At 36.3% G+C, this 21,400-nt stretch overlaps 1 protein-coding gene across 3 annotated transcripts in view; it reads left to right on the forward strand.

Annotated features, from left to right (window-relative positions):
• Window positions 1-20,313, forward strand: part of LOC123718955 (transcription factor CP2-like protein 1) — a 39,883-nt gene extending 19,570 nt beyond the window's left edge. For all 3 annotated transcript variants that reach the window (XM_045675969.1, XM_045675971.1, XM_045675970.1), the window contains 13 exons: window positions 363-507; window positions 729-830; window positions 1,786-1,893; window positions 2,292-2,426; window positions 3,939-4,058; window positions 4,956-5,023; window positions 14,089-14,141; window positions 14,405-14,447; window positions 14,998-15,091; window positions 15,452-15,567; window positions 16,013-16,087; window positions 16,937-17,072; window positions 17,396-20,313. In XM_045675969.1, the coding sequence (XP_045531925.1) occupies window positions 363-507; window positions 729-830; window positions 1,786-1,893; window positions 2,292-2,426; window positions 3,939-4,058; window positions 4,956-5,023; window positions 14,089-14,141; window positions 14,405-14,447; window positions 14,998-15,091; window positions 15,452-15,567; window positions 16,013-16,087; window positions 16,937-17,072; window positions 17,396-17,536 (1,336 nt within the window). In that variant the 3' untranslated portion in view covers window positions 17,537-20,313. The remainder of the gene's footprint in view (window positions 1-362; window positions 508-728; window positions 831-1,785; window positions 1,894-2,291; window positions 2,427-3,938; window positions 4,059-4,955; window positions 5,024-14,088; window positions 14,142-14,404; window positions 14,448-14,997; window positions 15,092-15,451; window positions 15,568-16,012; window positions 16,088-16,936; window positions 17,073-17,395) is intronic.
• The last annotated feature ends 1,087 nt before the right edge of the window (window positions 20,314-21,400 follow it).

Consider the following 21,400-nt stretch of genomic DNA (forward strand, 5'->3'; position numbering starts at 1 on the left):
TTCCCCAATACTAATCCACGTCCACACGCGATCGCAGTGCGCAGTAGCTACTGATCGCTAGTTCATACTTCTCTATCATACATCAAAACGCTTACTCGACACATTCATGCTTACACATGTCCCTACAGGCTCATCTTTCTAGTGGCCGTCTAACGCCGTTCCGATTTGCAGTTCATTTTCAAATTTCTAACTCAGTAATTTATATTCAGTAGTTTTTAAGAGAAAAAATCAAAAAATCATTTTGAGTCAAGTGATAACCACCACGCCACTCCGGGAGATAGCCGGCGCTAGAGTGGTCTCCGAGATCCAGAATTTTTTCCTCTCCCAGAAGTACTAGATGAAGATTTTGAAAAATATTTCAGATTTCAGTACGTCCTGGCTGCAGCGACGTCTATAGCCACGAAACAGAACGAGGAAACGTTGACCTATCTGAATCAAGGGCAGCCATATGAGGTTAAGCTGAAAAAACTGGGTGATCTATCGCATTCTAAAGGGAAAATATTGAAGGTATTCTTAAACATTTGCCACCAATTTTACTTCCGATGGGGGTCTTCCCTGGATGACCTGAAATCGTTTTTAAAGAGAGCATACTTCCCCCTCAAAGTTCTGCAGTGAACCTACTACATGGGTAAGATAGGGATCTTCCCTGGCCTCTACGAGATTCATTTGAAATAGCTTATTGCTTTTGTAATTTCTGACCTGATTTTCACCACTATGTATTTTTACAGAGTGTGATAAAAATTTGCTTCCACGAACGGAGACTTCAATATATGGAGAGGGAGCAGATTGCGCAGTGGCACGCCCAAAGACCAGGCGAGAGGATTATCGAGGTAATGTATTACCAAAGACTAAAGAGTACATGTAAAAAATTATAACCTTTTCAGGTCTGGGCCTCAGAATTCTGTATCTGCTTCATGATCATCTGTCTTATAGGTAAATAGGTGATCAGCCTTATATGCTTGACACACGCCGTCGACTTGGGTCTAAGGCAAGCCGGTTTCCTCACGATGTTTTTCTTCGTATGAGCGAGTGATAATTGCACATTAAAAGTCCATTGGTGCACAGCCGGGGTTCTACGACCTCAGGGATGACAGTCTCACGCTGAAGTTACTCCAAACAATCTCTGGATATTTGAAAAGATACTCAGGGATAATTTGGCGTTGTATGGTGACAAACAAACAAAAATTAAATCTTTAATATGAGTAGAAGAGCAGCCAGAACTGTTGGCCAATGCGAGTGTTACACCCTCCCTCGCTAGGAAGGTGCATTTTTGGGGCGTCCTACCGGTGGTGTGCTGGCTCGCGGCCAGCCCTGCCCTGTGGTAGTGGTAAGGATGCAGGTGCACCCCTTGATTAACGCTGCTGCGCGCGAGGAGACAGAGGGTGGTCGTGTCCCGAGGTGTCAAGTTGACAATTCACACGCAATAAGATACACATAACTATCAAATCCGGTGGTGTTGGTGATATCCAATATATACATTGGGAACAAGTATCAACCCATAAACAACTTTAAAAGATGATGAAGGAAATCCTTGTAAAACTGTCATTAGACCCAGATTTAAGTTTGACGATTAACAATACGAATAAGTACTGACATTTGACAATTAACATCATTGTCAAATTGAAGATTTAATATTGCCAGAATGATCTCTCGCATTATAATCATTGACAGCTCGAGACTAGATTCAAGTTTGACATATGTCATTCTTTATCATTGTCAATTAATTAAATCAATTTAGATATTTGTGGTCTAAAATTAATAATAGAAGGCGTAATTCTATTTTAGGTCGACGTCCCATTGTCATACGGTGTGACGCGTGTTGAACAGCCGTCCGCGTTGAACGCTTTGCATGTGTATTGGGACCCGACTAAGGATGTTGGTGTGTATATCAAGGTATATTTTTTTTCCTATTTCATGTTCCACAGTATACTATATTTTTGTATTTTTTTCCTTTGTATACTTTGTTTTGTTTTCCCTATAAGTTTAAATTAAAATCAAAATATAATTTATAAACTTTTTATTATTTACTCGCAAAAATACTTACAGTACAATACGATAATATCGAAAAATTATATAATATAATATAAAATAGATAATATACACAATATCGCTAATAAACTCTGCTGACAAGTATACCTCCTATTGACTGTTCTCAAACGTAAAACGAACTGGCAACACTGAACTATTGAACCGCCTTTTTTAATGTCAAATCATAATTTTAAAGCATTTCATTTATTATAATGAAATCAGGTATAAATACTAATAAATCAAGAGAAAATCATTGTTTACAGGTGAATTGTATATCCACGGAATTCACCGCGAAGAAACATGGCGGCGAAAAGGGCGTACCTTTCCGCATACAGGTTGAAAGTTATTTGGCGAGCGAGGAGTCGGTTCGACTACACGCGGCCGCCTGTCAAATTAAGGTAACGAACTGTTACGCGGAAATTGCTTGGGATCTTTAAAAAAAGATTATAATTATTTCCATATAAGCATATTAACTTAGATTATAATTCACAGTAAATAGAATAAAATCAGAGCACGTCTGCTTGAATTAGAGTCAGGAGAAGGACTGGCTTGATGGGAATGTAAGATTGTTGATGCATGGGAAGAAATTATGACGAGGATATAGCACAGGATATGTCAGCAATATAGGATGCATCGAGGAGTTGTAACAGAACGATATGAGTAATAGTGCAGAGCAATCAGTGAGTTGGTGAGTAAGGGAATGGCTGTGTGAGTGAATGATTGAGTTAGTGAAAGAGTGAGTGCGTCCGTCGTTCCTCAACTGAGTGTTTCTTAAGGCAGTTTTTCCCTCTCACAACCACTATGTGGAACCAGATGTCCACTGAAGTATTTCCGAACTAATTCGACTTAGGGTCCTTCAAGAATAGAGCGTAACAATTCTTAAAACGCACTTTTTTGCGAGCCTTCTGGCATTATGAACGTCCATGGGCGTCCTGCCCTTTTGCCTCCTATTACATAACATAAACGATTTAGTTCGTGAGTGAGTGAACGATTGAGTGATCATTATCCCTTCGAATCTTAATTGTTACGATTTAAAAGAAGCTACGATTCGTAACCATTACGACCCGATTTAATTTATTACAATGAATTCTCAAAATTGTGAGTTATTAAGTCTGGATTGAGGGAATTGTATGAAAAATATTGATATATCGGATAAGCCTTAGCTCAATATTATGACTTCCGTAAATATGTAATGCATTTTGTCATACGGGAAGCAGTTTCCTAGAGAGTGAGTGAGCGAATGTGTGAGTGAGTAGGCGTGTCCGTATACAATTCTAAATTGTTACAGGCCCTTGATTGTTCTGCGCTTATGTTCTTTCTAAGAATACAGGATTTGCAGCCATTACAATCCGTTTCTAATATATTTGAACTGAGTGATAAAGTGACTTAGATTGTGAGACAGTGAATGATTGGGTCAGGAGTGAATGAAGATAATGAGTGTTAGCTCTTATGACTCATGACTTTACAACAGTAGGCATATCATAATATCCTAGCTTCCTTCAGTATCATTGATCAGAACCCCGTCACGGGTAAAGGCCGCCTCTAGCCTTTTCCAAATATCGCTATCCATGCCATTTCTCCATTCGTTTCCTGCTAACGCCTCTATATCAATCCACCATTTTTTTGTGGAGCCTTGTTTCCCTTTGATAGGATAGTAGACCAATGGAGATGTCTACGACTCCCTTAAGCAAAAAATAATGTTTCACAGTAGTCAGAGGTTTCTTAGCTTTAGAATGGTCTTATCTAAGTATATATGGAGACCATCCTTGCACCTGGGACCAGCCATTACTAATTTCTCATTTGACTCTACCCATTTCATCAAATGACAGTAGATAGAAAGTATTACCCAAAAGTGTCAGGAATCCTGGAACTGAAGTCAGGATGTTTTTGTGATAACGATTTCCCCTTAGGTGTTCAAATTGAAAGGCGCAGACCGTAAGCATAAACAGGATCGAGAGAAAGTCATGCGCCGTCCGCCGGCTGACATCGAGAAATACCAACCTGGCTGTGAGGCAACAGTTCTTACTACGGTAAGTTTTACAGTAGACCAATACACTTTCGCTCTTAATACTCTAATAATGACATCGGAACTAGAACCCATCAGGCAAAGGCTGATCAGCTACTTTCTTCATGAAACAAATTCATTGGACCCAGACCTAAAGTGTTGTAGCAAGAACATCGTAAAACACGCATCACCTTGTTGGGTGTCCATGGGCTGATGTGACTGCGCTATTTGTATTCCGGTAAAAAATGGACTCAATCAGCCTAAGTCTAATCACCTACTTGCCTTATGGAACCAACCTAAGATGCCTGAAAGGTTCTAGAGCCTTAAGTCTTTTTTTAAGTCAAAATACTGTAGCATGTTACGCCAGGATGGTACGACGCCATCTTGTCTAGAGATATTTATTAAATTTTTAAGTTTTTAATGTAATCATCGGAAGTCGGGGCAGAGTTCCACAACTGAGTGTTTCTTAAGGCAGATTTGCAGCGCACCACCCCTATGTGGAACCAGCTGTCCACTGAAGTATTTTCGGACCTATCAAGTTAGGGCCCTTCAAAGCGTACTGATTCTTAAAAGACACTTTCTATGGGTGGTATCATTTAACGTCAGATGAACATCCTGCCCGTTTGCCCCCTGATCTAAAAAAGCCACTAATACATCTGAAATGATGTTAAAATCTTGTCTTATTTGCGCAGAAATACAAATTAAAGGGTTATTATTGTGTAGTGCCATTCTGACGTTTAACATATGTCAAATATAACGTTTAACTTTAGTCTGTGCAACTATCATTTATTCACAATAATTATATATATCTAATAATATATTTTCGAACTATGATGAAGTAACGAATTCCACAAAGGCTCGATTCTCTTTCCACGATAGCTAAATAAACATACTTTGTTGAAAGTATTTTTTTCCTTATCAGCTCTCAAATGACGCTTTGATGCCTCCACCGGTTGTTACAACATCACCACCATACTCTCCTGAATTGTGGTAAGTAATATGAAAAACTGCCTTGCGTTTGTCATCCATCAGGCTCGTGCAATGTAACAAGGGAACTGTTATTAACACTAGTACATAATAAAAATATCATAATATCATAAGACCCAATCAGGCAAACGCTGATCACCTACTTACCTTATGGAATAGATACATAGGACGCAGACCTAAAAGGTTGTAGCTCATAGATTTTCCTAATTAAAATCCGAAAATGTTCTTATGCTCAAGTGGCACCCTAAAGACACTTTCCACAGACTAACAAACTCTATCTCACAATTAAATAAAACGTCAGTATTGGCACTTGGCAGATAATTAAAAATCTAATCTAAAAATATAATTATTTCTTTACATATATAATAATATATAGTCATAGGGAAACTATAAATATATAACAATATTGTAATGGCTTTAATGGTGGACCTGCACTATTAATTATCGCTCCAATTAAGAAAAGACAATATAAAATCGACAGTCAACTAACAGAGTTATTTTCTCTGACAATTGTCATGTCAAGCTATGGTTATTGTGTCATGCTCTGTGCATTAGACACATAATATAATGTCTTTCATAACCGATTCCAAGACTCGAGAGAGAGATTTCCTTTGTCAATTTTCATCTAGGGCAGATGCCATCCAACGTAGAAAACCAGCCTAATCGCTCCTGGGCGGCTCTCCTAATTTATTGCTTGATGATGATACTTCGTTGCCAGGTCTGTTTTGGGCGGCCACGTTTCCTTTTGTCTTGAGGATCTGATTTGCGGCGTTTTATAGACGTGTCAATTGGCACCTATGTCACGCTGCGTTTAATGTGTAATGCTCTGTGCATTGAGCATAGTACATTATGCCTTTTATAGCAGATTCGTTTGTCCCCCGAATTGAGATGAAACAATCTAGCAAGGACAATCAACTGACAAAGACATATATCCACTGACAATTGTCGTGTCAAACTATGGTTGAAGCGCAATGCTCTGTGCATTGAGAATAAAAATAATGCTTTTTATAGCCTATCCGAAGACTTGTTTGTCGCTCGAAGACGAGTGTCATTTTATGAGAAGTGGCTAGTGTGTAATGCGGTGTGCATTGCAGGAGTAAGTGGAAAGTGAACCAGCAATTATGTAAACTGATATAATAACTTCAAAGAGCAATGTTGGCCTTGTGGCTTCAGCATGAGATTCTCATCCCTGAGGTTCATACCCCGGCTGGGCAACAATGGACTTTCCATGTCGGCATTTCACCGGAGGAAGCCGGCTTGCCTTAGACCCAATACGACGGCGTGTGACACAGGAGGCTGACCTACTTGTCTATTAGATTGAAAATCTTAAAACAGATTCAGAAATATGAGACCTAAAAGGTTATAGCGCCACTCATTTTTTTCACCTCGACACAGGTCCAGAATGTGTTACCTACAAACCCACTAAAGCATTCCGAGCCAATTACACAGACTACCCTGGTGAAGTCTCTGTTTAATCTGCTCCTGAAAAATTCTTGTAATTGGCTCCAGGAATATCACTCACCGCACGGAACAAGGTGGACATCACTTCACGCCGGTTTTCTGTGTGATAGTGGTACTGACCGCCGAGCCGGAGAGGAAGTCTGGCACTCCCACTAGGAGATTTGATTATTTCATGAGTAGGCGTTGAAGTTGTCATGTGCTGACGCCAAAAACAAATTAACAATTATGCTCCTGTATGCCCCAAGTCGAATCGGTTCGGAAATACCTACCGCAAAACCATCAATACCAAACGCCATTTTCAAACTGTATGTAAAAGTATGGTAACCATTCACCGTTACTTCTCGGCATTTTCACTTGTCTCCGTGGAAGAGGACCACAAATAAAAACGAACAAGAACAAGCTCAGAAGCAAGAAAATGCTCACCTCGTGTCGGCGTTTGCTTCTCTGCAGCGCGGGAGCATGAAAATGGTCCCCTGCACCTACACTTTGCCAGAGAGTTTAGGGAATGAGTGCGGTGTGAGAAAATGTGAACTTCTGTGTTATATATATATATATACGTAGGTACTTGGATGGCTTGACAAAGATATTTTAGTAGATATTGTGTCATTGAATGGAGTTAAAGTAGTACCGAAATAGAACGTAATTTGATTCAATTGACTTCGTTGTCCGATATGTGAATGAGGATCTAGATCATTGAATGAAAAGATTGATTGTCAATTGTAATTGTTGTTTCAGTAGGCTCTCAACGGCCGTCGTTTATCTAGAGACTTACCAATAATAAGACTGACGAGAGCGTACCAATTTTTAAAAGACACTTGCGAGCATTCTGGCATTGTTTATGAGTCATGTTAAAATCTGGTGAGCCTCCTACTAGTTTGCCCCCTGTTAAAAAAGACACCAAAAGATCAGTACCTATGCTGATCAACTACTTGTTTTTTTTTAATATTATGCAAGTCTATAATCTACGACTTGTCACTATGATGACGTCATACCTTAAAACGCGTTATCAAAGTATTTCTCGTGGTGCATATATACGAGATCTATGAGTAAAGCAGTCGAAATAAGATTAGAGTAGAATCCTCCTTCACCGGGGAAGGCGAGGTCTGTCATTCACTCCAGAGTGAATGAACACTCTGGAGTGAATGAAGTAGCTAGCTTCCGTCGTGCCCTTAGGTGATTGTCCACCCCGTAAGCCAAAGCCAAGCTTACAAAAATTGGTTAAAAATCGGTTAGGTCGGAGAAAGAGCTGCAGCTGCTTATTCCACATTCTTTTTTTAATAAAAAAAGGTGCTGTTCGCGCACGGCATGGTGCTATCACCGTCCTGACATGACTCGGTCCTATCACGGTCGTAGAACGCTTTTAATAATGTCAATTGTCAATGCTTCTATGTAACATGTTACACTGATAATATTTCTATATTGTTCATGACAATTTTGTAAAATTTTCAAAGAATAAATGAGGCTTTATTATTATTGTTGTATATGACAAATCTTTCGTAAATAGTTATGATTAAAACCGGTTTTTATACACATCACTAGGGTTTTAAAAATAGAATGCCGTTGCGTAATTGTTAGCGAGTTGTAATTGCATTAAGTTGGCTCAGAGTAAATTAACATACCGATGTAATTGAACTTATGCTTGATATATATATATAGGAGTTCTTGTTGAGTTGAAATATATCGTAAAGCCAAAATGACGGCGATCGTATATACTTACTATGCAACGTTTCGAAAATATTGAATAGTATTTTTTAACATAGTAAAACGTTATGATTGCTGCCATCTGCCCTTCTGTACTTTGGCGATACCCTTGCCACTGTGCTGCTTGTTCTTTTAGAATTTCATCTTACAGTTTTATAGAAGACATCAACATCGACATAGTCCGCGAGAACATATCTCTAACAAAAAAAAATTTCTTCATTTAAAAGACTGTTTACCGAAAGCTTTCGGCTATATAACAGCGTTCTGCGAATTGATGCAGGAACCGTAACAAAAGCCGTGGATTTACCAGTTAAATAAAATATAATAAATTATGGCACTATGCGAATTTAAATGCCGCGACGGGTGCGAAGCTGCAGATGTAGACAGACAGACGCCCGCATCGTTTAATCTCGTCAATCTATTTTTAGTTCAGAAACTGAACAGGTTTAATGTAGTTCTAACAAGCACTGCAATTAATTAACTAAACACAATTTATGATAAATGATGAGCAATATGGTACTCGACTCTGTATCAGCATTACAAGCTTGCCAGTTAAGCAAGAAGAAGTTCCATATACGCTATTACTGACTGATTAATAACAGAGCAATCACACTTTGGCTTGAGGTTTTTTATGTTTGTAGTAGCTGATGTTTGTTTTAGGCTTCTAAGATTAGCAGTCAGATGTCAAATTAAAATTTCCTGTATGCTGTTGAGCTAGGGGAAGTAGCTGTACGGTATCATAGTCATAAACTATCATAAGACAAGATTTAATCGACATATAACTTATATATACACACAGCAAAAGGCTGCATCTTGATATAACTTTGAGGACCTATCCGGTCGCCAATATCCAAAAAAGTAAATTGTCTTTCCATTTTTTGTCATCGTTTCTTGAAGTAGGGCGAATGGCAAAAATATATGGTGGAGTTGAGTAGTTTATGTATCCATTTTGAAAGATCGATATGCTATATAAATAACTTTGCTCGTTAGAAAAAAAATCGAAACATAACCAATTTTGGACACTTTGAATGCATTTTATGACGAAAATGTATATGGAACATGATTTTGAAATTTACACGATATATTTTATCACGAGCCAAGTAAGCAATTTAATCTTTTACATAATTAATTGTTATTACGGGATGCCGTGCCTCAGTGCTACAGCTCTCCACTGCGCACCGCAGTCCACCCCAACCTGGTTTTATTGATAAACCTGGGTTCTACGGTTTTACTCGTCAACTGATGGTATTGTTTGGTTGATGTGTCGTAGTGAGATGGTACCTATTGCTCTCTACAATAAATCTGAATTTAATCATATTATATGAATGTCAATATCATATAAATTAACATTTTTAAGCCACATGCTTCTACACAATCTTCGTGAAAACAGATGCCAGTAGAGCTATTAACTTAGGAGACTTTAAGAAAGAGAGCCTCCCTCACAGGTCACTGCCACAAGCTCCCTGGGGTTGCAAATGGGCTTCGGTTAGCACTTCATTATAAACAATTTTTTCATCATTTACTTTCGACGGTTATCCTCGAGTTCTCTAAAGTGGAATCGTCAGATTCTTTCTTTATCATGGTACCGTTTTTGGGATATATCTTGTCCAACAAAAAAAACATCAAAATATATTACAAACGACGAAGTTATCCGCAAACACATTATATTTAGATATGTATATATTATGACTTCGACTTACGACTGTATGTGTATATATATGAGAAACCTCCTCATTTTACACTTACAGTAAGGCCACCCACTGGTTCACCTTTACTGCCTTTTAAATATGTTAACTGATTGTAAAAGTGCTTTGCTGGTCGCCTTTTTTGTTTATATTTTGTGTTGACGATACCTTTATATTAATACTATGGCCCCAGCTTCGCAACGTTTACCGTAAACCGTGCAACCGTAAACCTTGAAAAATATACCTGAATTTTCATAAATCATTCTATATATTGGTGAAAGCTGCAAGAAATTCCGTGCAGTAGTTTGAGTTTTTTCTTGTTTTCATATATTAGACATCATATGTTTTATAGGCTTTATCAAGCTCTAAAACTTATATACCTCGCGTTAATGCAGCGTTTGTAAGAATGTCTTTTCATAATCGTCTATGACTCACAAATAACGTGAATTTCTATTGGTAACACAATTACAAAATCTTGAAATACTTTTGCAGTGTTTGCCAACGTGGCACACGCCCCATAGGGGCAATTCGGAAATTTATTAAAATTATTTGGGATTTGAATTTCAGTTTCTAGTTGTTTTGAAATTTTACTTACTGTTACGTAACAATGTCCTAGTGATTTATTTCTAAACCCTATTATTTAAGTTTATTACGTGAAAAATCATTTTTAATATTAAAAACCATGTCTGTTACATGGGGGGAATGTAAGAAAACGTAAGGTAGGTCATGGTACTAAAGAGTTTGGGAAACACTGCCAAAAACCTCGCAAATTTTACCTGTTTATTATATAGATAATAAATAAAATATATGAAGTGTCACTTAGATCTTTTGTATTCTGACTGACAGATACTTTTTTGATTTTATCCTAGCTAAAAACCGTTAAATTGATATCAAATATACTGACAAATTTATATAAGAAATTATTATAGCTTGAAGCAAACAGCGTAATAATACTATATTTCACACTTTCATGTTGATGACGCGATTTAATTTAGTTGTCTTAGTAATCGTACTTTTTTTTTAAATAACTCTGTTACTATCAATATTTATCGTGATCTATGTATGACACAATAATATTGTCCGAGGTCGTGAATTCGGAACAAGTGATGTAGTGATGTTAACCGGTAAACGTCAATTTTAATATAAAATCCAGATCGCGCCGATCTCGTACGCAATTGGAAACAGCATTCATTTATATGTTCAATTGGGTTCTTTGCCGTTTCGGCGTGTTTACACTTTAAATAAATTCAATTTATTCTAGTAACCGTCGAAATATTAAAACCGATAAACATATTCACATCACTATGATGTTCAATGCACTAATAGAGGCCGGTTGCGTCCTGCGCGAACCGATTTTAACCGGTTTTATTCCATTCGAGCGCGCCTCACTCACAGCCAATCAACGCTGGATCCGCTCAGTTGTTTTCGTTCAGTGATCTGTCACATACGCTGTACGCCATTTCGCAATATTTTCGAGTTTCGTTTATTGCTACCAAAACGCATATTTATAACGCGGTAACTAAATAATGCTGGACAAGTGATTGTTTAAAGCTGTGTTTAACGTTTGTAATGGTTGGTGAAGTGTTTTGGGAACTCGCTATGGTGGATGTTCGTAGCTCGGCTTTCCGTTTTGCCTCAGGAGCGTTTCTATTCTTTAACCTGACCAGGCAGGATTATAGCTGACGAGTACAATGCTCGTGATCGAGCAAAGAGTCCACACACGTAATTTAAGCCGAGGGATCTTTCTTAAGGCTAGACTGTTTCACGGTCTGGAGGCCAGTGGTTGGCGGATGAAATTCTCTCTTCTGAAGGCCGAGGTAGAGATCGAGGCCGATACTGAGACGTATATAGAGATTGCAAGAAAATTGAAAGCTGCCAATGTTGTGGTTAAGCCGACACGACTTAGATTACCGTAAATATCCAGTTATTACCGACTTTTACCAAGCCCCTCAAATTACACTGTGTACTCTAAATGTACTCAACATTTTATAGTTATTTTCTTAACAGCTTATGCAAGGCAGATACTTATTACATTGAATGAGTGTTACATATTATTACCTGATATTTGCATAATACATAAATCAACAATTACTTTTTATACAGACATTAGTATGAGATTACTTTTATTAAACATTATTAGTAAGAGCAGTATATGTCTAGAAGTCTAGTATAGACCCAAACATAGTGTAGGATATTTACCAAAGGATTTGTTGAATGTTTATATATACCTATGAATATTCTTAATCACTCAAAGAAACTTCAAAACTATATTGATTAAATTAAAGCATTACATTTCCATCTCAAAGCATAGTTTATATCGCATAATTTTATAGAAGTAGGTACATTTCTGCTTTAAATATATGAATTTTTACTCAACACTCGAAAATTACAAAGAAGAATGCTATGCTAAATGGTATTAAGTATTTTATTCAAGACAAACATATTCAAGGGTTTTTATTCTATTGCATTGCATTTTCCTTTGTTGATAAATTCATATAGTATCACAATGTACACTTATGAACATCTAAAACAGAAATGTATATAAAATGCTTCTACTTTTACACATACTAATAAGCTGCACATCATTAAAGCTTCAGAACAGAATAATAACAACACTATTAAAACATTTTTTTATAAAGAAAACTGAAATAAATTCATCCACATATTTAACTTAGAAATACAGTTAGTAATCTTTGGTTTATGCAGGAAATACTCAATTAAATACAATTAAAGTAAAAAATATATTAACACAATTTTTCTATTGTCATAGCTCATTGTTTCAAATTATTTACAGCAATTAAGAACTATATGACAAGAGCCTAATTGTTCTATTATTGCCAATAGAAAGAAAAATATTTTTGGTTTGGTTTTATAATATAATTTGCATATGACTCAAGACATTTTATCAGAACAGTTTCATAAATAGCTTGAATACTAATCCCATATTTAGTTCAGAATTTACAGTTAACTTGAATCTTTGCTTAACATAATGACGAAATTGAATGATTGTGCAATCTAATAGACTAGTATATTGCAACATTACAAGTAAAACTGTATCTGGAAAGGTTTTATGATTCAATGATTAAATGAAGGACAGGAAATTATCAATAACCAAAGACACTAGAATTGTCTATATCTTATAATAGATATATGTATGTGACATACACAGGAAAATACTAATAAAACCTTAGTACTTATAATTTAATAATAACCATTTATTTTCAATCTTTACAAATGTTGAATATACAATTTAGATTTGTAATATACATTTTTTTTCTTGTTACGATATCCTAATTTTCTTAAGTTCCATTATTTGGAACCCCTTCACAGGCAAAGGCTAAGGCTTTCTTTCTCCATATGCTTCCTGCTAATGTTTCTGTTTCTCTTACCTTTTTTAGGGCACCGTCTTATCCTACCCCTTGTTCCTTTCCATATAGTTGTCTCTGTCCATGAGTATAAAAATAGTAATCTCTCATACCTACCAAATACACCAAAAACTTATTAAAATTGGTAAAGATAAGGTGTTTGGTTAAACTCACCACCACAAACACTGATACTAGAATTTTATATACATATTTAATTAATTAATAATTAACTTATATATAATCTCGACAATATAAATACTTCTAGTAACTTAACTTAGTTAACTAACATAGTTCTTGATAGTAAAACAGCAGTATCGGTATCCTTACAACTAAGCATTGAGGTTTTGGGTTACTGGTTTGATATTCTAATAAGAAAACCTTATAAAATTCACATGGCTCTAGGTAAATTACTCACCAATAGAGAATAGATCATATAACTAGCTGTTCTGTGTTGTTTAACCTGCATTAATTCTTTGCAGAATGTTCTATGTTGCCTTAAGAATTTTTCGATAAATAGATTTTTAAATGCAGTAAGAATATCCTTCTGTTAGACGTTTGGTATTGCAGAAATTTTTGTAAATATTTGATGTCTTTTAAAAAACTAGTACATTGGTTGATTGTCAATAGTTTCCACAGGATATAGAGATTTTTATTGGTATACCTTGGGTGACACTATCTTAATTTCATACAGAACCCAAGCTTCTTAAATATTTTATAGCTGTTCCTAAGGGATAATGTAGGGTTCTAACAGTGAAAGATTTTTAAAAACCACTTATGTAGTTTTGGAGCCTTGTCAATGAAATCAATGATTCAGTCAGCACTATGAATCATAAACAAAATGTATTTTTCGTTTTAGCTCACCAAAGGTGGCAAGCCCTGGACTGAACAAGCCTGTGCTGTCTCAGCCATGTAAGTTTTAAATATTTTTTTTATTTATGGGCTTTTTGATTGTTGGAAATTTGACTAATTTTATTCAATGCGGAAGTATATATTTTTTATATTGAAAAATTATTGCATTTACTAATTTGTTTTATTTTTATAATTGGACTACACTACAACTGAGATGTCGACACTTGACAGCTAAGTTGAAGTTTTTGTCTTCAACGGAGCTGTCATTATGACATTAGTTACAGATAATGTAAAATTAAATATTTATTGTTTTTATTTTGCAGCTATCATCACAACAAACCAGATGAAAGCCTTGTACTGTCAAGAGTAAGTATCTCCTGCAGGCTTACCACAAATTTACAAAATAAGGCTACCGCTACTTATCCAGTGCCACTACATTAACAGGGTTGAAACCCCGGTCATGGTCTTCTCAACAATAATCCTCTACTGATCTCGATCCTTGGCAATTTTCCCCATCACTTATGTACTCTTCCATCGTTTCGTGGTTGGCCTTTTCTGCTGTCCACTTTCTGAGTCATGGTTTTTAGTGTCCTGGTCTACGGCATTTCAAGTACCGTAGTGATTTTGAAAAGACTATAATCGAATTGCATTCAACACTCACTTGGCTGGGTCTGCTACCCAAAAAGTGTCTCTTTTGAAATGGGAAACCTCCAGCGGGCCCTGTTTTGTGCCACTTCCCATTTACTTGCTTTCAGCTGCAGTAGATCCTCCTTCACTCTGTCCATCCAGCGGTACCTAGGCCGACCTACTGGTCTTTGAGCACTAGGCTCCTGTTCTTGACCCTTGCGCTCTAGGTGCCCGTGTTATTTATGTAAGATAAATAAAAAAAAAATTAAAAAATATTGTTTGTTTCTAGTGCCCCGGAGGTTAAAGTGGCAACACCGTCTTGTCACTCGCCCGGCGCCATCTTGCCCGACCTGCCGCACCCCACAGATAATGACACTGACAAGGTAAATGTCAAAGGCATTTTATACCAAAATAAATAAAAGTTTTAATGTAAGCATTATGTATAAAACTCAGCTTTAAAGCGTTAATAAGTAGAATTACTTGGAATTTATGATTAATTAATCGAAAAATATTCAATTTGTACGTCAATCGCGTGACATTCGTGGCGCAATATGCTTGTAAATAATGTCTTCGCCTAAAACAGTATCAGTATTTTGGAGTAAATATGGATAAGACGTGATAAACTTGGCACTTGTCAACGTATTTACAAGCATATTGCGTCACAGTGCAACGCCATATTGAAATTACTAATGTATAAGTTCTATAGTCTCTGATATATCTGAAATGGTTTTTGATATCTTCAGAATAACGGTCTCTCGAAGGAGGCATCCTCGGCGGACACGCAAGCGTGGCTGACTCGGCACCGTTTCGCCCAACACGCGGCTACGTTTAGCAACTTTTGCGGGGCCGATCTGTTGCGGTGAGTGTTTTGGGGTATGGGCCAGGTAGACAAGAACTTAGATATGCCCTATGGGGAATGGAATAAATTAAGTTTTTTGAGTCTTGTAAAAACGTGTCCCGCCATTATTGGAGTATGGGACATGTGTGAAGTCAGATATGCCCCAAAATGGGGAATGGGATATCCTGAATAAATAAAAGTTAATTTTACTTCACTTTTTAAGCGTCGTAAGAAATGTGCCCAGCCATTATTGGGGTATGGGACATGTAATTGTGTGAAATTGGCCCATGATGGAGAACGGGACATATATATTAAATTCCTTTTGACTTTGTGTCAATGTTGTAAAAAATGAGTCCAGCCATTATTATTATAATGGGACTCAGTGAGCCGTGGGACATATTTGAATAACTTTTTTGTTCATATACTATTTTTGGGGTATGGGACATAATATATACTGTCATTACAGTCTCTCTCGTGACGATATAATACAAATTTGCGGGCTCGCTGATGGTATACGACTATACAACGCCCTTCATGCGAAGTGAGTATTTAAAATTTCATTTGACCATGCATATATTGACCCTGCATTACATGTACAGTATAACCCGTTTAATACGATTTCTCTTATAATACGCCACTTTACGCCAGACTCTGCAACTTGAGACATATTTTCATACATTTCTTAACGCTTAATACGATTCGTCATCCCGTTTAATACGCCCCAGCCCGAGCCCCCAGAAGGGCACGTGAAGAACTCGAGAAACTCATTGATGACAATGTAGCACCGTACGAAATTCAATCACAAAACGCGGCTCTAAGTGATAAGGATGAAGACGAAGATGAGTCAACTCCGGTTTTGTCAAACGCCCAGGCTGCTGCTGTCAATGATTTAAGACATTATGAAGCTACTTTGGTTCAAAGCGAATACACATAATATATACCAAATAAATACCATAATATATACCAAAATTTGAACATAATACATAATAATATGTAGTACGTCTTATTTTCCAAATCCCGCATAAAACGCTTTCTCGCTTAAGACGCGTTTTTGATAGTTTTAATCGGGTAGAGTCATCAATTGTCAATGTCAGTCAATCATGCATGTATCTATAGATAATCTGGGTCTGCACGTGAAAGCCACCAGTTATTGAAGTGAATGCCAAATGAATTTGTTCTAACATTAGCACTGGTTTGGTCACGTGACGTCCTCGTGTCCTAAAGACCTGCGCATGGGCATTATATTGTAGCGGGTCAATAGACTAGATAATCTTGTGTCACTTAGATCTTAACACGGAGGGTCACCATTCAAAGTCAAATATTGTTGCATGGTCATAGTTTACCATAGTACAACATTTGCAGGGTCACTCAATGTTTACATTGTTTTCAGACGCATCGAACCACGCCTAACAGTGTACGTATGCGCTAGTGGTTCAAATATATACAGCGCATTGTACCTCGACGCATACGCAGCCAGCGAATTACTCATCAAGCTGAAGGGGCTTTTGCACAGTGCTGCCGCCAAGGTAATAATTGACCGACTTCAAAAATGGTTAACAACCTTTCAAAATTAATATTTAAAAAAAGTATTTCTTTTGATTTGTAAGATTACTCAAGTTCATCAAAATCGGTTGAGTTCTTTTTGAGATGTGGATTTCAAAGATTTATATATATACAAACAAGCATTTCGGTATCATCTGACACGTCGTCCTAGCTTTAAACGCATGAAACTTGAGGTCGTGGGTTCAAATCCCGTTAGTAAACTTTTTTTAAATGTTACATGAGCTGATTTTTTCTTCAATTGTCACTTAACGTTACTAAGCCTAATATAAATATTTACATTCTTTAGGAATGCGACACAGTGCTAGTGTCGGGACCGAACGGGGCAAGAGTTCGTTTAACGGACGAACTCGTACGACATCTCCCAGATTCGTCCACTTATAAACTTGAACATGTCGAAAACTCACTTCTACTAAGTCCGACTAACTAAAATGTAGTTGAAATTACGCGGTAATCATTATTACAGCATATTACCGAGACGTTCGAAAATAACTTAACGGTAATTGCAGGAATATTACGGTAATGTTTCAAATGTCAATGGTAATCATTATTACCGTATATTACTGAGATATTCGAAAATAATTTTACGGTAATGCTATTATATTTTCATCGATAATTACTAATACTTGGACTATTGTATTACTGTATAGTATAGCTATTGTATTACTGTGAACACAATGTTATTACTGAAATGTTTCTGGTATTGCCGTAATGTTACTTTATAAACCGTGAATAAAGGCTATCTTATTGTTAAAATAAATGTGAAATTCCATTTGGAGATTATTATACCAACTATTGGCAGGTGTCTCCGTCATACCCGATATAAAGGTAAGAGACGGCAACACTTGGACATTTAGTGATTGATTAAACTCATACATTGTTATTTTTAAGTAGTTTTAAAATTAGTAATCACCTCAACTTAGTAGTTGTTAGTAAATGTTAGTACATTTAGTTGTAATTTATGGATAACTCTCCGTAGAGGTTAAATGTCAGTTTTGACGCAAGTCTAAAAGTCATAAATATAAATTATGACAGAATAGGTTGACGTCTGTCAACCTCTTAGAAATGTCATTGTTCTTGTCGCATGAAGTTTGCGCTAGAAATGTCAACTACAATTGTTACAGACTATCAAATGGGTGCAGTTGTCAATTTTCAGATGTGAAAGTTATAAAAAATACTAAATATGTCAACACGAGTCCGTGATTTTGTAATAGAACATTTTAATACAGACTATCCAATTAAGTAAATGTCAATATTCTGTTGTCAGTTGTCAAAGTTATTTACTAAATTGTGTCAATATAAATAAGACCTTTGTGAGGAATTATCTATAATTGTTTTACTATTTGGGGACCAAAGTCTTCAATTCATGTAAACTAGATTTAAGTTGATTAACATATATGTATCATAAATCTATTTTTTGTTTTTTTAGAAAAATAAAATCATAAAAAAAACAATATGTAGTATTGTACAATGTTAAAAAATATGATGGGTAACACATCATATTACTGGTAATGACGAGTGTAGCTTAACCTCGTTGATCGATCAGAGTCATAAAAGCTGTTGTTCTTTAAGTGTTTCGTTTTTTTTATATAGACATAAATATATGTTTGCTACACGAAGGATATTTAACCCATAAGCCCATCGTATTCTCAGCCACGACGAGTGTAGCTTAGCCTCGTTGATTAGTATGAGTGAGCTTAATTAGCAAATCTTAACATATTTATTTTTAGCTACACATAAGAAAGAAAGAAAAGAATTTACGAGATTTTTTTGACAATGGGTAACCCATCATATTCCTAGCCACTACTAGTGTAGCTTATTGTTGTTATTTGTAAAATTCCCTGAGGAATATTTTAAGTTAAATACAGTGTAAACTTTATATAACGACACTGAAGGGCCAGAGCTGTTAAAGAAGAGAAGAAAAATCAGAAAAAAAAATTTCAGACTAGTTACTATTAGTTAAAAGAATTTTGTTTGAATGCTATTGCATAAATTCCGTTATTTTTGTCTGACGTCTTTTGCTGCACCAGTAACTCTTATATTCATATCTTGCGAAGCATCTCGGTGTTAAAGCAAGTATTTTTCAATTAATTTAGCTGTTTTTACTAATTTTAGCCAATTAAAAAGAACTTTTACCTTGAGTGTATCATGTACCAACCAACAAAAGTCATTTTATTTCGACCCTTTAGGGAGTTCGTCGTTAAATCGAACGTTACTTGGAGTTTGCACTGTATTTGTAAATAGTTTTGTTACGAATAGTTAAAATATAGAAACTGGGACCAATTCACTTTTGGTTTACTGGAGAACAGTTAATAATTTAATCGGCCTTATGGTATTTAGGAAGATTTTCCCTGATTTTCTGGAACTTGCGATTCCAATGATTCTTTGGCTTACTTGGAGACGAGTTGCTTGTTAGAAAATTACAACTAATGTGCGTAGGTTAAATATACTTTCTACATACACTACTGATATGGCAACTTGACTAAACCCCCAGAACTCCAGAAACAATAATTATCTTATATCAAAACTTTCTTAAAACATCGCTATCTATGTTCAGCATTAGCTAACTTAACGTTGTGGTTTATCTAGAAAGGGTCCAGTACGAGAATAAGTGTTTCTGGAGTTCCAGAACTGATGCAGTGCCGACGATATTAACTGCTTACTTAAAAAATTACCCTTTTTGGCAATTTTTCTCCTACCTACAATTTTTGTAATTTTTTAAACTACCCACATGTGTTTTAATTTTCTAACCTACCCACATTTTTCACGTTTATCTAAGGGTTCCTATAATTAACTAATCGTTGCCTCCTATGGTTCGTACGTTAAGAAAGTGTATGTAATATTGAAAGCGGTGCCTTAAATGTGCCTATATTAGTTAATAGATAAGCATATAGGCTTATGAGTAGTGCTTTAAGTGTGTCAACGTTTCGACAATCAAATAGGCTTGCTTCACTATAAGTGTTTTAAAGCTTGTATGCCTCAGATGTTATAATAATTTACGGTTAGATTAGCTTGCAGCACTATAAGCCAGTAACAATGAAGTGTTTAGTTAAGTTTCATGCTTCGCCATAATACCTACTTTAAAATGGAAGGATATATGTGGCACTATACTGTTAGAGCACGCATGCGCGTTGCGATACGGAGTATTAATGTTTTAATTTATAAGTAATAAGTGTATTTTGTTAAAAATAAATAAATTTTATGTCATTGTTTTCTTTATAACTGAAAATTTCTTCAAAAATGAGTTATTTTTGACGAGAACGACCCAGACCTGACAGGTCGTAGCGAGAACATGCGGCTTAATCCTCAAGCAAGCAAGTGATCAGCCGCTGCCTTATCACAGCGACCATTTAAAGGACAATTTTAAATACGTTGACTCTTCACTGAGATATGAAACACTTCAATTTAAACCTAAAAAGGATATATAACATAATGTGCCCCAAATAACACAACTTACAATTTTTTTCCAATTACGACAGCTGTTTAGCACTTAAGACTAACGTACACTAATTCAAATGGTTTTGCCCTTTTCAACCTTCTCGCATCGCTCTTGGTGTCAAGTTGAATAGCCTCGACGCTTGACTTGTCCGACTGAAAAATATTGCTGGAGCCCACGAACAAAGGCTCCAGCAATATTTTTAACTATTCTGGCGACGTCCTCTACATGAAGCTTCATCAAATGAAAAAACTCTGAAGACAAACGATGTCTTGTCTTACTGCTAAAAGCAGCAAAGTTTCTTCATGACAACCCAGACGTGAAAAAAACAAATTTAATATAATATAAAACTTAAAGTGAATTTTACTCAGAAGTTATATGTTAGAAATGATTGTGGAACAAATATAGAAATCTGAGGTCCAAACCTTAAAAGGTTGTAGCGCCACTAACAATTTTTTTTAAATATATTTTTCTGTTTGCGTGACCCCAACAAGAATAGAACGGCTCTTACCTCATGTTCCCAAAAAAATTGAATTAGTCAAATATTTTACACACACTACTCTTGGTGCCTCTGCATTACTGAAGGTAATTGTGGCCATCAGTCTCGTGAAGCGTGTCCTCTCCTATGCCAGATGCAACAACTCTCGCAGTCGCATTATCCATAACGTTGCGAAGCCATGATTCTCTCCTTCGACCAACACGTGGTTTACCCTGGACTTTAACCCTTTAAAATGGACCGGTCTTAGCACAACACCTGGCCAAGGTACGCACACATAATGTTTACCGTACATAGCTGATATGCCAGCATGTTTTAAGCCCAAACCAACAATTACTGGGAAGATTGAAATAAAACAACGA

This window comes from Pieris brassicae, chromosome Z, assembly GCF_905147105.1.
Source record: "Pieris brassicae chromosome Z, ilPieBrab1.1, whole genome shotgun sequence".
Classification (NCBI taxonomy): domain Eukaryota; kingdom Metazoa; phylum Arthropoda; class Insecta; order Lepidoptera; family Pieridae; genus Pieris; species Pieris brassicae.